Below are 25,103 nucleotides of genomic sequence, written 5' to 3'. Positions count from 1 at the left end.
GAACAATATTTGAGGGAAATGATGATATTGTGTATGTGGAAAAAGTTTTAGATCTTTGAGTTCATCTCATACAAAATGGGAGCAAAACCAAAAGTGTTGCGTTTATATTTTTGTTGAGTGTAAGAATGCCAGAGTCTGCAAATGTTGGATAGTGTGTACCATGGAGCTTTGAGATTTAGAACATCTTATGGGTTTTTTTAACTCATCACTGTACTTTATATTCTAAAGTTAGCTGGACATCTCTAAGTACATGCCATCTAGGACATTTGTGTTTATTTACAATTCCATTCTTGGGAAAATTCCCGACTACCATTCCTCCTTATTGATTTTAAAGGATGAATTACACAACCTGAGATCATCGAGCTTTGTACAGTTTATTGTTCCCAGAGTTCGAACTGAACTGGGAAAGAAGGCCTTTAGGTTTTCTGCACCCACTGCATGGAATAATTTGCAGTATGAATTTAAATTGCAAAACTTTGTGTCTTTGACTGTTTTTAAATCTGCAGTTAAAAGGGTGGACTGCAAACTTTCTGAATGTCATTGTTTTAGCTGATTTTTATTCCACATTTGTACTGTACTGAGCCTGTGTGACTGTTTATTGAAACTGTGTATTGCTGCCATTTTTGGTCAGGTCTCCCTTGAAAAAGACATCTTTTGATCTCAGTGGGACAAACCTGGTGAAATAAAGGTTACAACAAAACAGGACTGTGAAGAAAGGCTGGAACGAGGATATGGAGATCAACGTGCTGGTAGGGGAGCGGAGAAAGTGAAGGGTTTAAATAACACAGGTGCAGTAAGTAGGGAAATAAGATGCACGTGTCAGGGAATGTTCCGGAAGGGAGGTGTGGTCAGGTGAATCCAAGAGGCGGGAAGAGAGGCAAGAGAGAGAGGGAGTGATCGTGGCAGACAGAGACAAAGATGAAACGGGCAGGTGCAAGAGTGTAAGTGAATGAAATACTAACAGTGACAACCATCAGTGACTATATTAGATAACAAACTAAACTCAAGACATGGCTAAAAGTCTAAAAGATAATAAAGATAACAAAGTAACCTATAAACTAAACAGCATAGTTAAAGAACAGAAAACAAAACCTGAGACAACAGTATAATGTGTAGAAAAAAAGGAATGATACAACTAATGACTATACGTATAATGAGAAGCAGAAAATAAAACCAGTGACAAAAACATAACACAATGGAAAAAACAAAGAGTGTGCGAAAACAATATATACATGACTAAAGTAAGATAACCAGAGAACAAACAAAAAGAGAACAGAGACCATAACGGGGATGAAACCTGACAGTTCCATTGAAAGAATGAAAAACAGTCATTATTTGTTTTGTATAACAGCTAAAATAGATCATTGTCATTTGGTATCATTTTATAAACAACAGAAAAAGGACTTACATTTTGGTGCTCGTCACTGGTGCTTAACAGTCCAACACGAACTTTAAATAGGAGTCAAAAATTGTTCTCAGTCAACTTGGAAAAAACTGTTAGTCCAAAAATAATTCTGATGATGTAGTCTATGTATCTCAGAAAAAAAAGACTTCCTCAGTATAGCAAAACATCACGTAAGAAATTTGTCCTGCTTTTCATCCTAACTTCATCCTCTTCATACCTCCTGAGGGTTTATGGCGTTAAACTGAATATGTCGGTTAGAACATAATATTTGTCCATTTGTGAAGAATCAGGTCAGTTGTAAATTTCATCAGATTTAATCTGTGTGTGGTTTCTGTAAGATACAGGTAAAAATAAATGAATAACTAACAAGTAAAACAAAAGTATAATCTCTCGTGCTTTGGTATATTAGAGGTAGCAATTAGCATATGAATCTATAATGCATCAAACTACAAATGTTATTTCATATATTTAAATTACTTCAATACACAGAAACACGTCTTCACATTTGATAAGTTATGTGCTAATGCACGCACAGACATTCTGATGAGTTTTGTGAGGAGAAACACTAATATTGGACCACTTCTTCTTCACTTTACTAACGTGGGTCCTAGAGGAGTAACCGGGAATGTGCCTGAACAGAATACACCACTAGAGGGCACATAAACACAACAAACAGAATAAACTGGCCATTTTAACAGGCGCCGTGGATTTGTTTGTTTTTAGTGTTAGAAGAATTAGCAGCGTCAATTAGCTTCTTCAAATTGTCATCCGCCAGCAAAACAAACTCCACCATGTTTAGCTAAACTCCGCTCCCGGTAGTGTGACCGCCTGGTGGTCGGGGCATGCAATAGCACATTTCAAATAGCACTAAAACTGCACTTTAAAGATGAACTATTGCATGGTAAATGAAACACGATGGCATATGGTACGAATAATCCATGTCATATGACATACAAACCACCAATCAAATGACAAGGATCCACTCAGCTGTTACATAACGCCTTTTGTTATACAGCTGCAACTCTATGTGCACTCTGATTGGCTGATTACGGGTCGGCTATATTCCCATATCTGCACCAGTTACCATGACAATCGGACTGCAATGTGTATTTTTGTGACAAACCAGAAAGCTAAAAATATGACTAGAAAAACCAAGTCAGACACGAACATACTCCATAAATATCTAAACAGCATCGGAAAAAACTCACAGATTGAAAGTTTACCAGCTAATGAGTGGACCATCTGTTAGCAAGTTCTTCATGGAGGTGAAGAAAGCAAACGTCAGAAGCATGTTCGGGCGATACTGCAAGTTTACGTGTTTATATATAGGTCGTGTATATTTTGCCGGGTTACACCAAACGTGCACCTAGCGATATTTGACCGGATCTCCTCGCTGATTGGCTAGTTCAAATGACATCATTGCAGAGGGTATTTCAACATGGCGGCGCCCTCAGCAATGAGTGTTGGTGCTAATTTTTCATCTTTAAATGCTGTTTTGGGTGCCATAAAGTCGTTTGAATCGGAACAGAAAATCACCTACTTACGGAGGGATTCTTGGACACTAAAAGCAGCTCAAAAACGTGGCATAGCTGTGCCCAAAATTATTTCCACCGGCGCTTTTTGCAACGAGGTGTAAATAATTTCAGGCACGGTGGAAATCATTTTTGCAGTCTTGGTAATTTTCTATGTCGGGCGGGGATGATAAACAACTTTTTATTTTTTATTTATTTGGCCTTAATTTTGTGTTGCTAACATGATAAAACATTCAAAATGCCATGGAAACAGAAATAATCTCTTAGATTTGTGATTTCCAAAACCTGCAAATTCAAGACAGAATAAAAACGAAAATACAGAAGTCCACGTCAGCATGTGTGTTTATCCTGTTTTTCCTCTGTCAGTGTCATGTCAACAAAACCTTCGATCGATGTCCCCCCCCGAAAGTAGTGAATGGTAAAATATGCCAATTTTCAATAATGAAAATCACCAATATCGAGCGACAATCATGAAAGTGAAATAAGGAGATCTTAAACTCCGATCGCATATAAGTTCCAGCCCGACCGCGACTGTTCCATCATGAATAAATTTAGACGGTCGGCAAAACTGCGCAAACCGCTATTTTGCTGGTGCCGCGTACGGCAAAATATAATCCAGTTCAACTTTGCCGTAGCTGATTGCATCACAGGTTCTGGTACCGATTACGTCATTTGAATTAACCAATCACATAGGAGATCCGACAAAACATCGCTAGCTTTAAGTTTGCGGGTCCGGCAAAATATACACTGCCTTTTATACATACATACACACACACACACACACACACACACACACACATATATATATATATATATATATATATATATATATATATATATATATATATATATATATATATATATATATATATATATCAATCAATCAATCAATCAATCAATTTTTTTTATATAGCGCCAAATCACAACAAACAGTTTCCCCAAGGCACTTTATATTGTAAGGCAAGGCCATACAATAATTATGTAAAACCCCAACGGTCAAAACGACCCCCTGTGAGCAAGCACTTGGCTACAGTGGGAAGGAAAAACTCCCTTTTAACAGGAAGAAACCTCCAGCAGAACCAGGCTCAGGGAGGGGCAGTCTTCTGCTGGGACTGGTTGGGGCTGAGGGAGAGAACCAGGAAAAAGACATGCTGTGGAGGGGAGCAGAGATCGATCACTAATGATTAAATGCAGAGTGGTGCATACAGAGCAAAAAGAGAAAGAAACAGTGCATCATGGGAACCCCCCAGCAGTCTACGTCTATAGCAGCATAACTAAGGGATGGTTCAGGGTCACCTGATCCAGCCCTAACTATAAGCTTTAGCAAAAAGGAAAGTTTTAAGCCTAATCTTAAAAGTAGAGAGGGTGTCTGTCTCCCTGATCTGAATTGGGAGCTGGTTCCACAGGAGAGGAGCCTGAAAGCTGAAGGCTCTGCCTCCCATTCTACTCTTACAAACCCTAGGAACTACAAGTAAGCCTGCAGTCTGAGAGCGAAGCGCTCTATTGGGGTGATATGGTACTACGAGGTCCCTAAGATAAGATGGGACCTGATTATTCAAAACCTTATAAGTAAGAAGAAGAATTTTAAATTCTATTCTAGAATTAACAGGAAGCCAATGAAGAGAGGCCAATAGGGGTGAGATATGCTCTTCTAGTCCCCGTCAGTACTCTAGCTGCAGCATTTTGAATTAACTGAAGGCTTTTTAGGGAACTTTTAGGACAACCTGATAATAATGAATTACAATAGTCCAGCCTAGAGGAAATAAATGCATGAATTAGTTTTTCAGCATCACTCTGAGACAAGACCTTTCTGATTTTAGAGATATTGCGTAAATGCAAAAAAGCAGTCCTACATATTTGTTTAATATGCGCTTTGAATGACATATCCTGATCAAAAATGACTCCAAGATTTCTCACAGTATTACTAGAGGTCAGGGTAATGCCATCCAGAGTAAGGATCTGGTTAGACACCATGTTTCTAAGATTTGTGGGGCCAAGTACAATAACTTCAGATTTATCTGAGTTTAAAAGCAGGAAATTAGAGGTCATCCATGTCTTTATGTCTGTAAGACAATCCTGCAGTTTAGCTAATTGGTGTGTATCCTCTGGCTTCATGGATAGATAAAGCTGGGTATCATCTGCGTAACAATGAAAATTTAAGCAATACCGTCTAATAATACTGCCTAAGGGAAGCATGTATAAAGTGAATAAAATTGGTCCTAGCACAGAACCTTGTGGAACTCCATAATTAACTTTAGTCTGTGAAGAAGATTCCCCATTTACATGAACAAATTGTAATCTATTAGACAAATATGATTCAAACCACCGCAGCGCAGTGCCTTTAATACCTATGCCTTTAATATATATATATATATGTACAGTGAGGAAAATAAGTATTTGAACACCCTGCGATTTTGCAAGTTCTCCCTCTTAGAAATCATGGAGGGGTCTGAAATGTTCATCTTAGGTGTATGTCCACTGTGAGAGACATAATCTAAAAAAAAAAAAAAAATTAAAAAAAATCTGGAAATCACAATGTATGATTTTTAGGGTGGTCCATAAAAATGGTCAATTTTTTTTTTTTCCAAAAACATCAAGTCTCACCCTTAGGTACAAATTTGTTGTACCTAACATAAAAACACATCATGTACAATTTCATAAAAATCTAATAATTTTTACTGGTAGCACACAGCCCTTAGAGATTTTACTCGCAATAACTTTGTCATATATAGTATGGTAATTTCCAAATATTTCCAAATTATTTCTGCCAGTTTAATATTGATATGTCAGGACAGAAATTATGGTAATACATTGGAAAATCAATTCTTTTCATATCCCATAAAAATAGTAACCACTAAAACATGAATTGTGAGATGCAGTTCTTCTTGTACATGTATCATGCTCCTACAATACCTACATACTGGGGTAGCGAAGATTTTGTAACAGTCAAGCGTATTTTCATTTTATTGATCAAATACTGTTTCATTATTGATAAATTTAAATAAATCTATGCTTTATATATTTACACATATTTTGATCTAGCTCAAAACAATAATGTTCTTTATGCCTTGCAGTACTTAATATTCAAAAATAAATGTATGAATCAGCACAAGAACCACTGATACAGCTGTGTAACATAAGAGAATATCCTTTACATGATAATGACTTGATATACTGAACACCTAAAACATGGTAAATGGACTGAGACTATCTAGTGAAATGCTTTCACAATGTATTTGTAGTCTTCAGTCTTTATCACTGTTAGGACATCCTGATGTGCCATGTCAAACAAGCCATTCAAAGATTCACAAAACACTGTTTCATCTTTCTTCTGCTTGTCTGTATTGCGATTCTTGGTCTTTTTCAATGTTTTCCATTTTCCGAACACCTTTTCTAACTTTGTGATCAGATGCTGCTTTGCCCTCAGTGGGATTCTAGCTCTCTCCCAAAAAGGAATTGCCATGTCTATAGAGGTCACAGCAGCATCATGGACAGTTTTCTTCAAATCAGTGTGTTTGAAGAAAAATACCTTGAGTATTTGCCCATTTGAGGGCAATTTGTTTCCCTTTATTTCAGCCGGTGGAACCAATAAGGTATACAAATGTTCTACTTCTAGTAGCTGACATGTTTTACTGAAGTTTCCAGTTAATGGTTAAGCATGTTAAGTCAGCAAGTGTCTCTTTTTACATTTATCTCATGTTAGATTCACCATCACCAAAGATCTGAAAGAAAAGAAGCTGTGAATTGAAGCAAAATTTTCAGCTTGTAGCCTAAAATAACATTTTTGAAAGTATGTTGTTTGTGAGAAATATTTAAACCCAGGTATAGTTTTAAATTGAATATAAAATTATACTTTAGTTACACTCAGGTGGTTAACTTGTATCCTCTTTATAAGTGATGTGATTAGATACTGGATAATGGATAACCTATTGCACGGGCACTCGGGCAGCGATAATTGATATATTTACAACCTTCAGCTGTGATCTGCTACCTCTAAATATTAATGTATGACAAAAATATCTGACAGGCTTTCGTTTTTCCCAAAGTATCATAAAATGAAGGGGTGAGAGTAATGAATTTCCAACTTTTATTTTTTTGAACCGCCCTAATGATTTTTAATAATTTATTTGTATGTTACTGCTGCAAATAAGTATTTGAACACCTGTGAAAATCAATGTTAATATTTGGTACAGTAGCCTTTGTTTGCAATTACAGAGGTCAAACGTTTCCTGTAGATTTTCACCAGGTTTTCACACACTGCAGCAGGGATTTTGGTCCACTCCTCCATACAGATCTTCTCTAGATCTTTCAGGTTTGGAGTTTCAGCTCCCTCCAAAGATTTTCTATTGCGTTCAGGTCTGGAGACTGGCCAGGCCACTCCAGGACCTTGAAATGCTTCTTACGGAGCCCCTCCTTAGTTGTCCTGGCTGTGTGTTTGGGGTCATTGTCATGCTGGAAGACACAGCCATGACCCATCTTCAATGCTCTTACTGAGGGAAGGAGGTTGTTTGCCAAAATCTCACAATACATGACCCCATCCATCCTCCCTCCAATACGGTGCAGTTGTCCTGTCCCCTTTGCAGAAGAGCACCCCCAGAGTATGATGTTTCCACCCCCATGCTTCACGGTTGGGATGGTTTTCTTGGGGTTGTTCTCATCCTCTAAACATGATAAGTGAAGTTGATTCCAAAAAGCTCTATTCTGGTCTCATCTGACCACATGACCTTCTCCCATGCCTCCTCTGGATCATCCAGATGGTCACTGGTGAACTTCAAACGGGCCTGGACATGTGCTGGCTTGAGCAGGGGGACCTTGCTGCCCTGCAGGATTTTAAACCATGACAGCATCATGTGTTACTAATGTAATCTTTGTGACTGTGGTCCCAGCTCTCTTCAGGTCATTGACCAGGTCCTCCTGTGTAGTTCTGAGCTTTCTCAGAATCATCCTTACCCCACAAAGTGAGATCTTGCATGGAATCCCAGACCGAGGGAGATTGACAGTCATCTTGTGTTTCTTCCACTTTCTAATAAATAATCATAACAGTTGTTGTCTTCTACCAAGCTGCTTGCCTGTTGTCCTGTAGTCCATCCCAGCCTTGTGCAGGTCTACAGTTTTGTCCCTGGTGTCTTTAGACAGCTCTTTGGTCTTGTCCATGGTGGACAGGTTGGAGTGTGATTGATTGAGTGTGTGAACAGGTGTCTTTTATACAGGTAACAAGTTCAAACAGGTGCAATTAATACAGGTAAAGAGTGCAGAATAAGAGGGCTTCTTAAAGAAAAATTAACAGGTCTGTGTGAGCCAGAATTCTTGCTGGTTGGTAGGGGATCAAATACTTATGTGCAGCAGTAACACACAAATAAATTATTTAAAAAAAAAAATCATGCATTGTGATTTCCGGATTTTTTTTTTTTTTTTTAGATTATGTCTCTCACAGTGGACATGCACCTAAGATGAAAATTTCAGACCCCTCCATGATTTCTACGTGGGAGAACTTGCAAAATCACAGGGTGTTCAAATACTTATTTTCCTCACTGTGTGTATATATATATATATATATATATATATATATATATATATATATATATATATATATATATATATATATATATATATATATACATAGTCTCGTTTGCTCGGTCTCTACGGGAAAATATCAGATTGACGAGTCTGTCTCACACTCATTTAACAATCCTTTAATATTTGCTGCAGTTAACCAGTCGGCTCACTGTTCTAAAACTCTTGGATTATTTCACATAATTTGCTCTTTTAAGCTTTTCCATGTTGTGAACATGATCCGGGTATAAATTTAGGAAGCTGTTTCCAGTGAAAAACAGAAGAATAATGATGCGGTCTAAACAGTCCTTTTCCTGACCAGCAGATGGCGGTGTCTGACAGCAAAAGAGCAGTGGAAGCCAGCTGTTGATCAGGAACATCTGTTTAAAAAAGAACAAGCAACAGTATCGATGTGTTTTATGAATATTACTGTTAAGGTTAGAGACCAGGAACTAGAACTGATGAAACTCCAAAAGCAGGCAGGCAGGACTCCAAAACTTTATTGCAAAAATCACAAGTGATTTAATGAAGCTGATAGACAAAACAAGATAAGCAGTCCACAAACACAAAGTGAATTCTAAACCATATAAGAAAAAAATAAAAGAACTGAGCAGTGTATAAGAACCAATAAAATACTCACAAGACCGAATTCTTAGACCACCTTCAAACAAATAGTGGACCTCCAGATGAACAGAACATCAGGAGTGGCTTTTCAAGGACACACTAATGAGTGAGAAGGTGTGGATAATCAAGAAAGCACATAGAAATATGTGCAATAGCAAAACCACAACACAAGAGGGCAGCAACGGAACAACCTACTAAGAGACGAAAAGCAACCATGAGTAGTAAACGTGAATATTACCACGAGAAAAGAGACAAGGAACTGAACACCAGAACAACTAAACTAACTAAGACCACCACACAAAAACCCGGGAATAGAAATGAACACAAAGACTCAGAATGCACGTGAGAAAAACGCCACACGAGAAGAATCAGAACATAATCAAAGGGAGAAATAATGAATCACAATGAAGCACAGGATCACGTGCAACAAGCAGATACAAGGCAGAGAACAGACCGGATCAATCAGCGTGACGACAGAACCAGGACTCACATGAGGGTAGTTTAACACAAGACCAGGAGGGAACACACACACACACACACACACACACACACACACACACACACACACACACACACACACACACACACACACACACACACACACACACACACACACACACACACACACAGAGTGAACTCTCAGGCACCTGTAATACAAAGACACACACGCTCGTACGCTCATACGGGGATTCACAAACACAGTAAGGAGGGGGCGTGCGCAATCACAGACCACATACTGACAAGCAGCAGAAGACACGCCCACAAGCAGACGAACAGGAAGGCACGTGCACAGTCGTGATACAGGCAATAAACGAGGAATACAAAATAACTTGACTGGATTCGACCCGTACAGAAACACATAACCTGCCCGGGATTGAACAGGACACAACACTCACATTCTTTCACACATCTTTTTCAGATCCTGGTATTTGTTATTTCCAGTGTATATTTCATCCTTTAGGATGAGTCATTATTTTAGTTGTATGATTATTTATCACAGTCCTGCTGCCTGCATGTTGAGCTGAGTGGGAGGAGCTTATGCTCACGTCATTTATCAGGCAGTTGCAGCTGCTGGATGATCCTGCAGCATCAGACAGAACACGCTGCCAGATCGTCCCGCCTGCTTACATGGACAGTCAGGCCGACCACGAAGAAGAGCAGCTGGGACCGCAGCTGCCTGATGATCAGCGGTCTGTCTGTGAGCACGGCGAAGAAGACGCCGTGTGTCCCGGCTGTGAGGCGGTGGGTGTCCGGACGCTGCCCTGCGGTCACAAGCTGTGTCCCGCGTGCATCCAGCTGAGCCAGGAGGAGCTGGGCCAGGCCGGCTGTACCATCTGTTACGGCTCCCAGCTGATGGACTCGGTTCTCCACACTCTGCTGGACACTCTCTTTACAGGCCAGCCCAGGAGACCCAGGACTGCAGCCGGGGCTGAGGGAGACGATGCCACGGGCACGGGGAACAGAGCGGACGGGCCTGAGGAAGAAGAAGACTTGTGCTTGCAGCATGGCGAAGCTTTGAGTCTCTTCTGTTTGGATGAGGAAGAACTGATCTGCCAGCAGTGTGCGAGCCAGGAGCACGAGGACCACCAGCACTGCGTCCTACGGGAGGCCATCGTGGACTGCAAGGTCACACACAGGACCACCAGTCCCACTTAATATCTTAATTTAAACCAGTAAATAGAAAAGCAAGATTCTGTCGGACCACGTCCAGCTGTTGTCTGTCCTGTTTGTAGGCTCGGTGTGTGTGCGGTGGTCCAGGAGCCGGCCCAGTTAGTCCTCAGTGTTTGTCTGCCAAATACAGAAACATGACCATCAAGTGTGGTTAGGGGTCAGAGGTGCTTGTCTAGAAACCTTGAATTACACTGACTATAGGGATCCCACTCACGCCACCTGCCTGTGGCTTTGGATAAGACACTTACTGTATGTTTTATAAGTTTTCTACTAGTTTGGGAGGTCCTGTGAGTTCTGTACAGAAAAATTATGTTTGTTAATTATAATAATAATAATAAATATTTATATGGGACTTTGCCAGGAATCAACTCACAAACAAAACAATCTCCAATAATAAAAGAATAAATGCCTATAATAAGAGTACACAACAACAATGCACAAAAATCCAGATTTTAAAAAAATTAAATGGGTTCACGTTTTCGTTGTGGCGTTTCCAGTGCGGTGGGTCTACAGTCCCTGTTCATCTCCATCACATAACATCCAGTGTGTTGTCCATTGCACAGGTATTTGTCCATCTTGCTTATTTTTGAAATTTAAAAGTTCTTATGTTAAGTAACTGCACATGCTGTGGTGTGCACACATGCTACACTGAGCTGTCCGTTGCTAAATTTGCCCTTATCGAAAACGCTGTGTTAAAAAGGAGTGAATTATACACACTTGATTTGTTTGTTTTTTCCTCTTGAAGAGGCATTTCCTCTGAAAAATACAGTCATCTGCATTGTCTCAGTCCACCCAGCTGGAACTGGGTGTTGGCCTTGGTTGGGGAACCAACTTGGGTTGGACTGGTGTCCCATCCAGAGGGAGCCACAGACTCCCACCTGCTTCACTCTGCAGAATCCGGAGACAAGCACCTGCAGCAAGGGGCCTCAGGGCCGTAAAGGACTGACTTCATCTGGGGGGTAAACACTTTTGAGGTAATACAATAGTTTCCGTGATAATGTCAGTGGGTGGGTCACTTTACTGCAGCTTGTTTATGTTGTGGTTAAAACCATCATAGGACAAGCAGAAGAGGATGGATTTGGTTCTTGTTTTACACGGTTGCTTTCGCTTGCTGCCAGTTCCCCCAGAGATGATAAAGTTCCACACAGGACGGTTCCTGCACACAGCTGGCCTGGCATGACATCAGTACTTACTGAGTTTCAGTTTCCACACAGGAGCATCCAGATCAGAGCTGAAGCAGAAGACTTGATTGTGTCCTCTGAGGGAGCAATGCTGCTGCTGTCTCAGAATCAGGAAGTGGGTGGGGCAAAGACATTCTGAGCCAATCCCTGAAATCCACAAAGCAGTGGGAAGTGTCAGGTGATGTTTGTGGTACCGAGATGCCCAGGTCCAAACCTGAGGTGGCTTATTGGGTGAACATGTGGAATGTCTGGTCTCTCAGCAGGGTCAGGGATCATCAGGATCATCTTCCACTGGTGTAGAGGGCATCTCAAAGCCTGTCTGTTACTGTGACAGCATTTCCTGCAGCATGCAGGGCTGGAATCAGCCGACTTGGTGCACCAGGTTTTTTTTGGTTTGCATGTGTGTGGCTGATCCAAAGTAGTGGATGTGGCAGGTCTTGTGTGTGTGCTGAAGCTCTGGAGTCTGGTCTCTGCACGATGTGACTGCAGTGACTGAGGCATTCTGCTCAGTGACTCTGTGCTCTTTGACTTGTCCAAAAGGCAGAGACTACAAGGTGCTGGGTCACGGTTCCAGCACCCAGAGCTGCACCACTGCACACGGTGCATCACTGCAGGTTGTGTTGCTCAGAGGCCTGTTTCAGAAACCAGGACGAGTGAAAAAATCTGAGGTTTTAACCCTAAAATGAGGGAACTCTGTGTTTTCTGTTTCGGAAGGGGAGGTTAATCAAACCTGAGAAACAGTGGGAACCCAAACCTGTTTCAGAGTCAAATCAAATCAAATCAATTTTATTTATATAGCGCCAAATCACAACAAACAGTTGCCCCAAGGCACTTTATATTGTAAGGCAAGGCCATACAATAATTATGTAAAACCCCAACGGTCAAAACGACCCCCTGTGAGCAAGTACTTGGCTACAGTGGGAAGGAAAAACTCCCTTTTAACAGGAAGAAACCTCCAGCAGAACCAGGCTCAGGGAGGGGCAGTCTTCTGCTGGGACTGGTTGGGGCTGAGGGAGAGAACCGGGAAAAAGACATGCTGTGGAAGAGAGCAGAGATCGATCACTAATGATTAAATGCAGAGTGGTGCATACAGAGCAAAAAGAGAAAGAAACAATGCATCATGGGAACCCCCCAGCAGTCTACGTCTATAGCAGCATAACTAAGGGATGGTTCAGGGTCACCTGATCCAGCCCTAACTATAAGCTTTAGCAAAAAGGAAAGTTTTAAGCCTAATCTTAAAAGTAGAGAGGGTGTCTGTCTCCCTGATCTGAATTGGGAGCTGGTTCCACAGGAGAGGAGCCTGAAAGCTGAAGGCTCTGCCTCCCATTCTACTCTTACAAACCCTAGGAACTACAAGTAAGCCTGCAGTCTGAGAGCGAAGCGCTCTATTGGGGTGATATGGTACTATGAGGTCCCTAAGATAAGATGGGACTTGATTATTCAAAACCTTATAAGTAAGAAGAAGAATTTTAAATTCTATTCTAGAATTAACAGGAAGCCAATGAAGAGAGGCCAATATGGGTGAGATATGCTCTCTCCTTCTAGTCCCCGTCAGTACTCTAGCTGCAGCATTTTGAATTAACTGAAGGCTTTTCAGGGAACTTTTAGGACAACCTGATAATAATGAATTACAATAGTCCAGCCTAGAGGAAATAAATGTATGAATTAGTTTTTCAGCATCACTCTGAGACAAGACCTTTCTAATTTTAGAGATATTGCGCAAATGTAAAAAAGCAGTCCTACATATTTGTTTAATATGCACATTGAAGGACATATCCTGATCAAAAATGACTCCAAGATTTCTCACAGTATTACTGGAGGTCAGGGTAATGCCATCCAGAGTAAGGATCTGGTTAGACACCATGTTTCTAAGATTTGTGGGGCCAAGTACAATAACTTCAGTTTTATCTGAATTTAAAAGCAGGAAATTAGAGGTCATCCATGTCTTTATGTCTGTAAGACAATCCTGCAGTTTAGCTAATTGGTGTGTGTCCTCTGGCTTCATGGATAGATAAAGCTGGGTATCATCTGCGTAAAAATGAAAATTTAAGCAATGCTTTTTAATAACACTGCCCAAGGGAAGCATGTATAAAGTGAATAAAATTGGTCCTAGCACAGAACCTTGTGGAACTCCATAATTAACCTTAGTCTGTGAAGAAGATTCCCCATTTACATGAACAAATTGTAATCTATTAGATAAATATGATTCAAACCACTGCAGCGCAGTGCCTTTAATACCTATGGCATGCTCTAATCTCTGTAATAAAATTTTATGGTCAACAGTATCAAAAGCAGCACTGAGGTCTAACAGAACAAGCACAGAGATGAGTCCACTGTCTGAGGCCATAAGAAGATCATTTGTAACCTTCACTAATGCTGTTTCTGTACTATGATGAATTCTAAAACCTGACTGAAACTCTTCAAATAGACCATTCCTCTGCAGATGATCAGTTAGCTGTTTTACAACTACCCTTTCAAGAATTTTTGAGAGAAAAGGAAGGTTGGAGATTGGCCTATAATTAGCTAAGATAGCTGGGTCAAGTGATGGCTTTTTAAGTAATGGTTTAATTACTTCCACCTTAAAAGCCTGTGGTACATAGCCAACTAATAAAGATAGATTGATCATATTTAAGATCGAAGCATTAACTAATGGTAGGGCTTCCTTGAGCAGCCTGGTAGGAATGGGGTCTAATAGACATGTTGATGGCTTGGAGGAAGTGACTAATGAAAATAACTCAGACAGAACAATCGGAGAGAAAGAGTCTAACCAAATACCAGCATTACTGAAAGCAGCCAAACATAAAGATATGTCTTTGGGATGGTTATGAGTAATTTTTTCTCTAATAGTTAAAATTTTATTAGCAAAGAAAGTCATGAAGTCATTACTAGTTAAAGTTAAAGGAATACTCGGCTCAATAGAGCTCTGACTGTCAGCCTGGCTACAGTGCTGAAAAGAAACCTGGGGTTGTTCTTATTGTCTTCAATTAGTGATGAGTAGTAAGATGTCCTAGCTTTACGGAGGGCTTTTTTATAGAGCAACAGACTCTTTTTCCAGGCTAAGTGAAGATCTTCAAAATTAGTAAGATGCCATTTCCTCTCCAACTTACGGGTTATCTGCTTTAAGCTGCGAGTTTGTGAGTTATACCACGGAGTCAGGCACTTCTGATTTAAGGCTCTCTTTTTCAGAGGAGCTGAAATCCTCATTGAGAAAAGTTGTGCTCAATGAGGATGTAAAACTATTGACAAGAAAATTTATCTCACTCACAGAGTTTAGGTAGCTACTCTGCACTGTGTTGGTATATGGCATTGGAGAACATAACAAAGAAGGAATCATATCCTTAAACCTAGTTACAGTGCTTTCTGAAAGACTTCTGTTGTAATGAAACTTATTTCCCACTGCTGGGTAGTCCATTAAAGTAAATGTAAATGTTATTAAGAAATGATCAGACAGAAAGGGGTTTTCAGGGAATACTGTTAAGTCTTCAATTTCCATCCCATAAGACAGAACAAGATCTAAAGTATGGTTGAAGTGGTGGGTGGACTCATTTACATTTTGAGCGAAGCCAATTGAGTCTAATAATAGATTAAATGCAGTGTTGAGGCTGTCATTCTCAGCATCTGTGTGGATGTTAAAATCGCCCACTATAATTATCTTATCTGAGCTAAGCACTAAGTCAGACAAAAGGTCTGAAAATTCACAGAGAAACTCACAGTAACGACTAGGTGGACGATAGATAACAACAAATAAAACTGGTTTTTGGGACTTCCAATTTGGATGGACAAGACTAAGAGTCAAGCTTTCAAATGAATTAAAGCTCTGTCTGGGTTTTTGATTAATTAATAAGCTGGAATGGAAGATTGCTGCTAATCCTTCGCCTCGGCCCGTGCTACGAGCATTCTGACAGTTAGTGTGACTCGGGGGTGTTGACTCATTTAAACTAACATATTCATCCTGCTGTAACCAGGTTTCTGTAAGGCAGAATAAATCAATATATTGATCAATTATTATATCATTTACTAGCAGGGACTTAGAAGAGAGAGACCCAATGTTTAATAAACCACATTTAACTGTTTTAGTCGGTGGTCAGTTGAAGGTGCTATATTATTTTTTCTTTTTTAATTTTTATGCTTAAATAGATTTTTACTGGTTATTGGTGGTCTGGGAGCAGGCACCGTCTCTACGGGGATGGGGTAATGAGGGGATGGCAGGGGGAGAGAAGCTGCAGAGAGGTGTGTAAGACTACAACTCAATACAATTCAATATTAATTTTAGTGACCTCCGATTGGCATAACCGGGTGTCATTACTGCCGACGTTAATTACAATCTTACCAAATTTACACTTAGCCTTAGCCAGCAGTTTCAAATTTCCTTCAATGTTGCCTGCTCTGGCCCCCGGAAGACAATTGACTATGGTTGCTGGTGTCGCTAACTTCACATTTCTCAAAACAGAGTTGCCAATAACCAGAGTTTGTTCCTTGGCGGGTGTGTCGCCGAGTGGGGAAAAACGGTTAGAGATGTGAACGGGTTGGTGGTGTACACGGGGCTTCTGTTTAGGACTACGCTTCCTCCTCACAGTCACCCAGCCGGCCTGCTTTCCCGGCTGCTCGGGATCTGATGGGGGACATCTAACGCGGCTAAGCTACTACAGGGGCCTGGCTAGCTGTAGGATTTTCCAAGGTGCAGAGCCGAGTCTCCAATTCGCCCAGCCTGGCCTCCAAAGCTATGAATAAGCTACACTTATTACAAGTACCATTACTGCTAAAGGAGGCCAAGGAATAACTAAACATTTCACACCCAGAGCAGAAAAGTGCGGGAGAGACAGGAGAAGCCGCCATGCTAAATCGGCTAAGAGCTAGTAGCTGCGCTAAGCTAGCGGATTCCTAAAAACACACAAAGTGAATAATGTGTAAATAATTTAGAGGTGATTCAGCAGAGGGAGTGCTTTAGTTAAGGCACGTAAAGATTACACTGGGAAACAAATCGTCATCTAGATAACTAGATCAATCTAACTGCGCAGATTAAACAGCTAACAGATACAGAAAAACACCGCTGTGCTCCGGAACAGGAAGTGATACAATACCATAGTGAGAGCCAACCACCAGTAGAGGCAAGTCGGTTACTGTGTTAACTTAGTCTGTAAACCTAACCTGGTCAAGAACAGGTTTTCATCAGTAAACCCTGAATTTCTCTCAGTCTCCATCTGAATACAAAATAACAAATAAGGGCAGAAACAAACCACAAATCCACGACAACCACAGACGTCTTCTATATCCAGGATTCTGAAAGTGGTTTGTGGCGTCCCATCACAGGAAAACATGTTTAAAATATTCATGACATCAAGATAAACTGTGATCCAAAAAAATGGATTTAATTGAGGCATCATGGGATTAGTCTGTGTCCAATCTGTGAAAGAGGGTCATCAAGTAGATTATGAAGTAATCCGGACGATCTCTGAGCAGATCCTCCTCCAGAACATGAAGCACATCTCGCTCTTCAGCAGAAGGCACGTTCCAGATTTGAACATCAACATTTTGGCTTTCTGGAAACATGAGGACTCTGGTGTAACCAGTGATGAAAAACAGCAACTCAACTCAAACTTTATTCCTAAAGAACATTTAAATGACAGCGGTCGACCAAAATACTGGACAATAAAAATGGGCGCCAGGTTACGTCCAATAATAAGTAAATACATACATAAGTTAAAAATAGCAATAAAATTGCAGCAAGCAATAAAAAGAATAAAAAAATGGAATAAAAATAATAGAATAGGAAACAGAGATACATTTGCCCATTTGGGAAATGCCATAGAAAAGAAGCGGGTTACAGAAGGTCACAGTAAGAACTCTGATTACATACAAATTTTGCCTTTTTTTAATTGGCTGGATTTCCTCAAATTTTGAACTCAGAGTGGAAAGGTCACCCTACAGCTTTATGTTGTCTGATGATTCTGAGTCTGACCTGTGGTTTCATGATATATGACTGTGTTCTGAAGACATGTTTGTGATATTTTGTCTGTAGACTGAGCTGCGATCTCACGTCAGAAGGCTCCATGAGCAGCTGGAACGTCTGAGCTCCATCAGACAGACCTGGAAGGACATCTCTGCTCACATTAAGGTACTGAAACTGTTTCCGTGAACATGTTTATCCACATGTGGTATCTGTGGCACCAAAGCTGAGGTCCTCCAGGCAGGTGGAGATGCTGTTCTCCTGCTGTTTTTGTTTCAGTCTGGGAAACACATTTATAAGAAAGGACGTGTCCCAGTCTGGAAAGGAAAGGGTCTTCATATGGATTCTAATGATCAGAGCAGTCTCACACTGCTCTCTGTGCCGGTGAAGGTGCTTGCAAGGATTATTCTTTGTTGGTTTCAGTTCCAGCTACATACTGCTCAGTGACAGTAATTGATTGATTGATTGATTGATTGATCTGGCTTCACTCCCAAGAAGTCAACACTGACCACATTCTAGCCCTGGGAGTACTAATAGAACACAAACGTGCCTCCTTACAGCCTCTGTTGATTTTTGCAGAGTGTTTGATTCAGTTACTTTGATTGCTCTCTGGGACATACTGACACTCTGCGGGATCCCCAAGAAGTTACCGGACATCAAATCCGGCCAATACACAGATACTGTGCAGAGTGGAGGCAGAGACTCTGGGTTTTTCCCACTGAAAAATGGAGTTCATCAGGGGTGTGTTCTGGATCCTTTACTGTTCAATGCTGGCATGGACAGGATGTTGGGTCGCATTGTGGAAACCAGGGACATGGGTGGTTTTGATGGCTTGGAAAGGCTTACTGACCCTGCCTTTGTGGATGATGCTGTGAACTTTGCACAGTCAATGGATGCTCCGATTGCAGCACTTGAGAAGTTGAATGAGGAATCCGAGTGTCTGGGTTTGAGATTGCCCTGGACCAATACTAAGATTCCAGTTTTTAATGACTTCCTGGACTCAACCATCAGAAGTGTAATATCTCTATGTGGTGAAAGTGTTGAACTTGTCAACATTCCCTTATCTCAGCAGTGACATATGTACCTCTGGATCCTCGGCCATTGAGATTGAGAGGGTCCTGGGAAGATCTTAATAAGTCACGAGGTGTCTGGTCAGAGTGGCTTTTGATGCTGATACCTGTGCAGGAGAATGAAGGTCGAGGGGCCTCATGTACAAAGTTTGTGTACGCACAAAAACACGTACGTCCGTCTCCACCCAAATGTTCAGATGCATCAAAAGTCAAATGACCATGGAAATGTGTGGTGCATCACGCAAAAATCCTGGCTGGCATATGCATGTTTCTACGGCTGTTGTTCCTCTGCTGACACGTAGAGGTGATGCTGGGAACTGTTAATAGTGTGGAAACATGAAGTCATCAGAGTGATGTGAACATCAGAGACACACTGATTAAGAATTAACATACCCACGTGTTTGCAATTACACGGGTGGATATAAAAGCCTGCACACAGTGATGAGGAAAATGGCACTAACAGTGGCTGCGTTAGCATTGTAAGAGGACCTTACAATTGGTACAATCCAAGGTGAATGAGTATTCAGGGAACATGAGAATTTACTTGCAAATGATGATAATTGGCTCATAAGCCGATTTCGACTACCAACGCCACTGTTACTAGAGTTGCGCGCAGAACTGCAGTTGGCCCCGAGCGCAGTTGGCCCCGAGCGCAGTATGGCGAGGAGCCAGGGGCTGTCTGTACCCACACAGGTGCTGACCACGCTGGGCTTCCTGGCAACAGGGGCATTCCAACAGATGTTGGCTGATTGGTCAGGCGTGTGTGTTATGGTTAGAAGTTCCGGTGGAACCGAACCGTTGCAGGCAATGGACCCAAATGCAGGGAGCTGGACACGGAGAAGAGTACAAAGGAAAATATATTTATTTATAATAAATAAAGGTGCTGTCCTGGGGTGCCTGCAGTGTGGAGAGATGGCCCGCCTCCTGGCAGTGAAATGAGGGAGCTGCAGGATCCAGAGCCAGTCTTGAATATCAACTACCACTGGAATGACTTTGTGTCAAATGAGTGGTTACTGAGAGAGACTAGGATGAGGAGGATCACTGGCATTGTGAGAGAGTGTCAGCTATGACACTCTGGCCATGTGGCCTGTTTCTTGATGTGTGATCCAGCACACTAGTGCCTGAGTGTTGAGGAACCCAGTAGCTGGAGAAAAGCAAGGGGACGCCCATGTTTCACCCGGCTGCAGCAGATAGGTGGACAGACACCACTTGGTTCCGTGGTGGAACCAAGCTCCGGATGGGAAGTCTGCAGAAGCACTCTCACAGTTCTCAAAGTGCTCCACATTTGGTCCAACGCAGCTGGAACACAATCAGTACTCAACCCTCAAGTCCAAACCCAAACTGTGAGACCCAGTTCCAGACAAACGTTTTTATAGAAACAATCCCCGTGCATTTCATCAGTTTTTTAAAATTTGATCAATCACCATGTAAAACCCTTCCCAAGCAGTTTGTTTTAAAGTTGCCCACAAAAGAGAAGTAGAAAGATGAGTTTGGGTGCTGGCAGTAGCTCATGATGTTTTAATCATCTATAAGTTCCACCTCGTAGATTACCTGCCTCAGGACCATCAGACTGGGAGGTCTCATCAGGTGACTTTTTTTTTTTGCCACTTATCCTGGTCCTGGTTGTGGTAGCAGCTGATTTTAAGCAGCTCAACCAACACTTTCTTTTCCTTGGCCAAGTCCTCTCCCATTTCTTGGAGAATCCCAGGCTTTCCCAGGCCAGCTGGGAGATGTAATCCATCCAGTGTGTTCTGGGTCTTCCATGGGGCTTCCTCCCACTTGAATATGCCTGGAAAGCCTCCCCAGAGACACAACCAGGGGGCATCCTCACCGGATGACTGAACCACCTCAGCTGGCTCCTTTCAGTGTAGAGAAACAGGAGCTCGACTCGGAGTCCCTCCCAGATTTTTGAGCTTCTCACCGTGTCCCTGAGTGGAAACACATGATGGAGGTTCTTCATTTGTGCTGCTGGAATCCACAACCTTGTTCTTTCCATCATGACCATCGGTGAGGATAAGAACATAAAATATGCGGTCAGAGGTGCTGACAGCTCTTTGTTCATGACTGTCCAGCACAGCGTTCACAGGACCTCATGTTCAACCCCAATGCATCTGTGCAGCTCACATTAAGATAAACTTTATTGGTCTCACGCGCCAATTTAATTCCACTCATGAACAAAAACCTGAGATACTTGAGTTCCTCCCTCTGCCAGTCGAATACACACACAACACAAAAACTTTTTTAAAACAATTTGTACAACTAATTCATTGCTGTGTGCCGCTGTTTGTTCTGTTGTTGTTTTTAAATGGACCTACAGGGAGTTTATGAAAGAAAGAAACAGAAAAGTTGGGAAAAGTAAGAGCTGCATATTTTTTCTTGTGGTTACATTGTGTGTGTGTGTGTGTGTGTGTGTGTGTGTGTGTGTGTGTGTGTGTGTGTGTGTGTGTGTGTGTGTGTGTGTGTGTGTGTGTGTGTGTGTGTGTGTGTGTGTGTGTGTGTGGTGGTGGGGGGGTAATTAAGGGATTATTTTGAATTGCGTTTTGATGGTTAAATCTGGACCTGTTTCAGAACCAAAATAAGAGTGAATTTATCAATATATTTCACTTTTAAATGACAAGAGTGTTGTGTCGTTATTATCAGTCTGTACAGGGTGAACTTGAAAACTCTTATTCAATAATCACTGGGATAGGCTCAAGCACCCCCCTCCCCACCCCACCCCCACCCCTTAGTATAATGAATGAATGAATTGTTATTCTTCTCAAGAATTTAGGGCTACTTTGTTTGTTTTTCTTTGTTTGTTTTAATTTTTTAGTTATTTAAATGCTCCCCCCATAAAAAAAATTGATGCCCCCCCAGAAACCTGCATTCACATTCTGAAGGTGCATAAATAAAATGATTTTAAACATACGAGGTCTATTAGAAAAGAAACTGACCTTTTTATTTTTTCAAAAACTATATGGATTTGAATCACGTGTGATTGCATCAGACAAGCTTGAACCCTCGTGCGCATGCATGAGTTTTTTCACGCCTGTCAGTTGCGTCATTCGCCTGTGGGCAGGCTTTGAGTGAGGAGTGGTCCACCCCCTCGTCGGAATTCCTTTGTCTGACTTCTTCCTGAGAGACTGGCACTTTGCTTGATCAAAATTTTTTCAGAAACTGTAAGGCACATCCGAGTGGACACCATTCGAGAAATTCAGATGGTTTTCAGTGAAAATTTTAACAGCTGATGAGAGATTAAGGAGTGTTACTGTCACTTTAAGGACAGCCCACGGTGCCAGACGGCGCGCCGCGCCCCAAGCCGCCGCCGTCGTTTCGAGCTGAAAACTTCCAAATTTAAGCCTCTGTTGACCCAGGACGTCGTGAGAGAGCAGAGAAGTTTCAGAAGAGCTCGGGATCAGCAGTTTATCCGGACATTCCACTGTTAAAGGAGATTTTGTAATGAAAGACGTGTGGACGGATTCGCGCGGCACCACCCAGCCGCTCATCGCACAGCACCTTCCGTTGGAAGCCTTACAGGACAAATTTGAACATGCCCAGCTGTTAAACAATTTCTCGGATACTCACTCGACTGAAAGCCATCGAAAACCGCCTGAATCTTACGAATGGTTATCAACACGAAGGTGTTTTTTTGTGGTGCCGTGTGATGAGCGGCTGGGTGGTGCCGCGCAAATCCGTCCGCACGTCTTTCATTACAAAATCTCCTTTAACAGTGGAATGTCCGGATAAAGTGCTGTTCCCGACCTCTTCTGAAACTTCTCTGCTCTCTCACGACGTCCTGGGTCAACAGAGGCTTAAATTTGGAAGTTTTCAGCTTGAAACAGGCTGGCGACGGCGGCTCGGGGCGCGGCGTGCCGTTCGGCTCCGTGGGTTGTCCTTAAAGCGACAGTAACACTCCATAATCTCTCATCAGCTGTTAAAATTTTCACCGAAAACCGTCTGAATTTCTCGAATGGTGTCCACTTGGATGTGCTTTACAGTTTCAGAAAAAATTTTGATCAAGCAAAGCGCCAGTCTCTCAGGAAGAAGTCAGACAAAGGAATTCCAACAAGGGGGGTGGACCACTCCTCACTCAAAGCCTGCCCACAGGCGAATGACGCAACCGACAGGCGTGAAAAAACTCACGCATGCGCACAAGGGTTCAAGCTTGTCTGACGTAATTGCATGTGATTCAAATCCATATAGTTTTTGAAAAAATAAAAAAGGTTGGTTTCTTTTCTAATAGACCTCGTATTTCTGGACAGTTTGAAAGTGAAACATTTAATTATAACCTAATGTGAAAAAAAGCTTGAATCTACCCAGAAATCAGATCAAATAAATAATAAATCTGACATCATCACACATTGTTATTATACCTGACACACACTGTGTTTGAAAACCGTACTGAAGAATGTGTATTTCAAATGTTTTTACAATTCTTCAGTAAATCTAACCAGATGTGATTTTAGTCATGGATCAGGTGACAGAACAAACAGCGTCCATGACTAAAAACACTAAAATCACTGACAAAGTCATGGATCAGATCAATTTTTACACCAGCAAAAAAAAAAAAGAGGGGAGACAAATTTCATTTTCCTTTCATAAAAACGTTTAAAACACTGAAAACAAGGAATGCACTGAATGAAAGCAAAGTGTTCAATATTTATAAATAAAATATTACATTTTTGTATTAAATTGCAACATGAACCAAAAGTGAGAAAAAAAAAAAGCTGTAAAAAGCTGATAATTGTTGGCAGATTTTCTCTCAGCAGCTTTGATAACTTGGTAAATGTCCCAGCGTGTCCTCCTCCAGGTTGACATCAAAATGGAGATGTTATTGGAGATATGTGATTATTTCACTAATCAGTGATGCAGTGTACGTAAACGGGATGTGTCTGGATTCTTCTCACCGTGTCCTAAAACAATGTGGAAAACCATCAACGTGAAGCTCAACTCAAACTGAAAAGCTCAAAGCAGGCACACGTAGACTTCACGTATGTTCCTGAGGTTTGCATCAAGCTTTTTACTCATTTTTTCCAAGCTTGGACAAAAAAACAAGTCAAGCTAATCTTCCGGTCCTGTTCTGGTTCCAGTGTGAGCACGTGTGAGCTTTGGTGTTTTGAAGTGTCTGACTGTGCTACCTGGTGCACCTGTTCTCAGGACCAGTCCGTGCAAACATCCCGGACTGTGAGGGAGGAGTTTGAGAAGATGCATCAGTTCTTACACGATGAAGAAGCTGCTCTGATGTCACAAGTGAAGCAGGAAGAGGAGGAGAAGGATCAGAGGATGAACGAGAAGATCAGCAGAATCAGTGATGACATAAAGCTGCTGACAGACATCATCAGAGAGACAGAAGACAGTCTGGGCTGCCGGGACCTTCTCCTTCTGAAGGTAGGCCCCTTTACTCAGTACAGTCCTCAGGTTCTGTGGACTCAGTGCGTGACACGTGTTTAATGTGGTCTGATTTGGAGTCAGACTCATGAAAAGTCTTTGTACCCTGAAGAAGCAGAGTGATTACGGCTCATGGCGAACATCCCTTTTTAATTCTTTTAAGTTCTTTTACTCTTTATTGTGTTTTATTGTGAACTTTTGTGTTTTTGATGTTTTAAATTTATTTTACATTGGGGTTTTTTTTTTTCTATTTTATTATTTTATGTGAGGCACCTTGAGGCGACGTTGTCACAATCTGGTGTGATATAAATTGAATAAATTGAAAATTGAATGGAGGGATTGTGATCCACACAGTGCTGTTAGCAAAGCTGAGGAACATGAAGTGAAAGGCGTCAGAGGGTCGCTGCTCTATCAGTAAATAAACACCTGTCTGGAGTGGTGTTTTTGACCATTATGAAGTCCTGTAGTTGTGTAGAGCAAAAACAAATACCCGCAGAAGCTTCTTCACGCAAATCCACTTTCTACGAGGCGTAGAGACGTAAACAGCAGCTGTTACAACATTAACAATCCCGCTGTCTACAAATACAGAGAGGCAGGAGGACGACATGAAGACGTGGCTGAAGATAACCAGCACAGCCTCACGGTTTGTTTGTTTTTGTGCTTCCATGACAAAATGAGTCAAATTTTTGTGATGGTTTTTTTTAGCTCACTATTACTAACCCTACTCCTATTGCAGGGGTGGTGACCAAGTGG

At 41.5% G+C, this 25,103-nt stretch overlaps 1 protein-coding gene across 1 annotated transcript in view; it reads left to right on the top strand.

Moving 5' to 3' along the window:
* The first annotated feature begins 10,223 nt into the window (after positions 1-10,223).
* The window catches only part of LOC117500920 (tripartite motif-containing protein 35), a 40,689-nt gene continuing 25,809 nt past the window's right edge, over positions 10,224-25,103 (top strand). The window contains exons 1-3 of the mRNA XM_034159707.1: positions 10,224-10,740; positions 17,986-18,081; positions 24,120-24,350. Coding sequence (XP_034015598.1) covers positions 10,243-10,740; positions 17,986-18,081; positions 24,120-24,350 — 825 coding nt within the window. The 5' untranslated portion in view covers positions 10,224-10,242. The remainder of the gene's footprint in view (positions 10,741-17,985; positions 18,082-24,119; positions 24,351-25,103) is intronic.

Source organism: Thalassophryne amazonica, chromosome 19 (genome assembly GCF_902500255.1).
Source record: "Thalassophryne amazonica chromosome 19, fThaAma1.1, whole genome shotgun sequence".
Taxonomy (NCBI): domain Eukaryota; kingdom Metazoa; phylum Chordata; class Actinopteri; order Batrachoidiformes; family Batrachoididae; genus Thalassophryne; species Thalassophryne amazonica.
The sequence above is the reverse complement of the archived record's forward strand: the minus strand, read 5'-3'. Positions and strand labels throughout refer to the sequence as shown.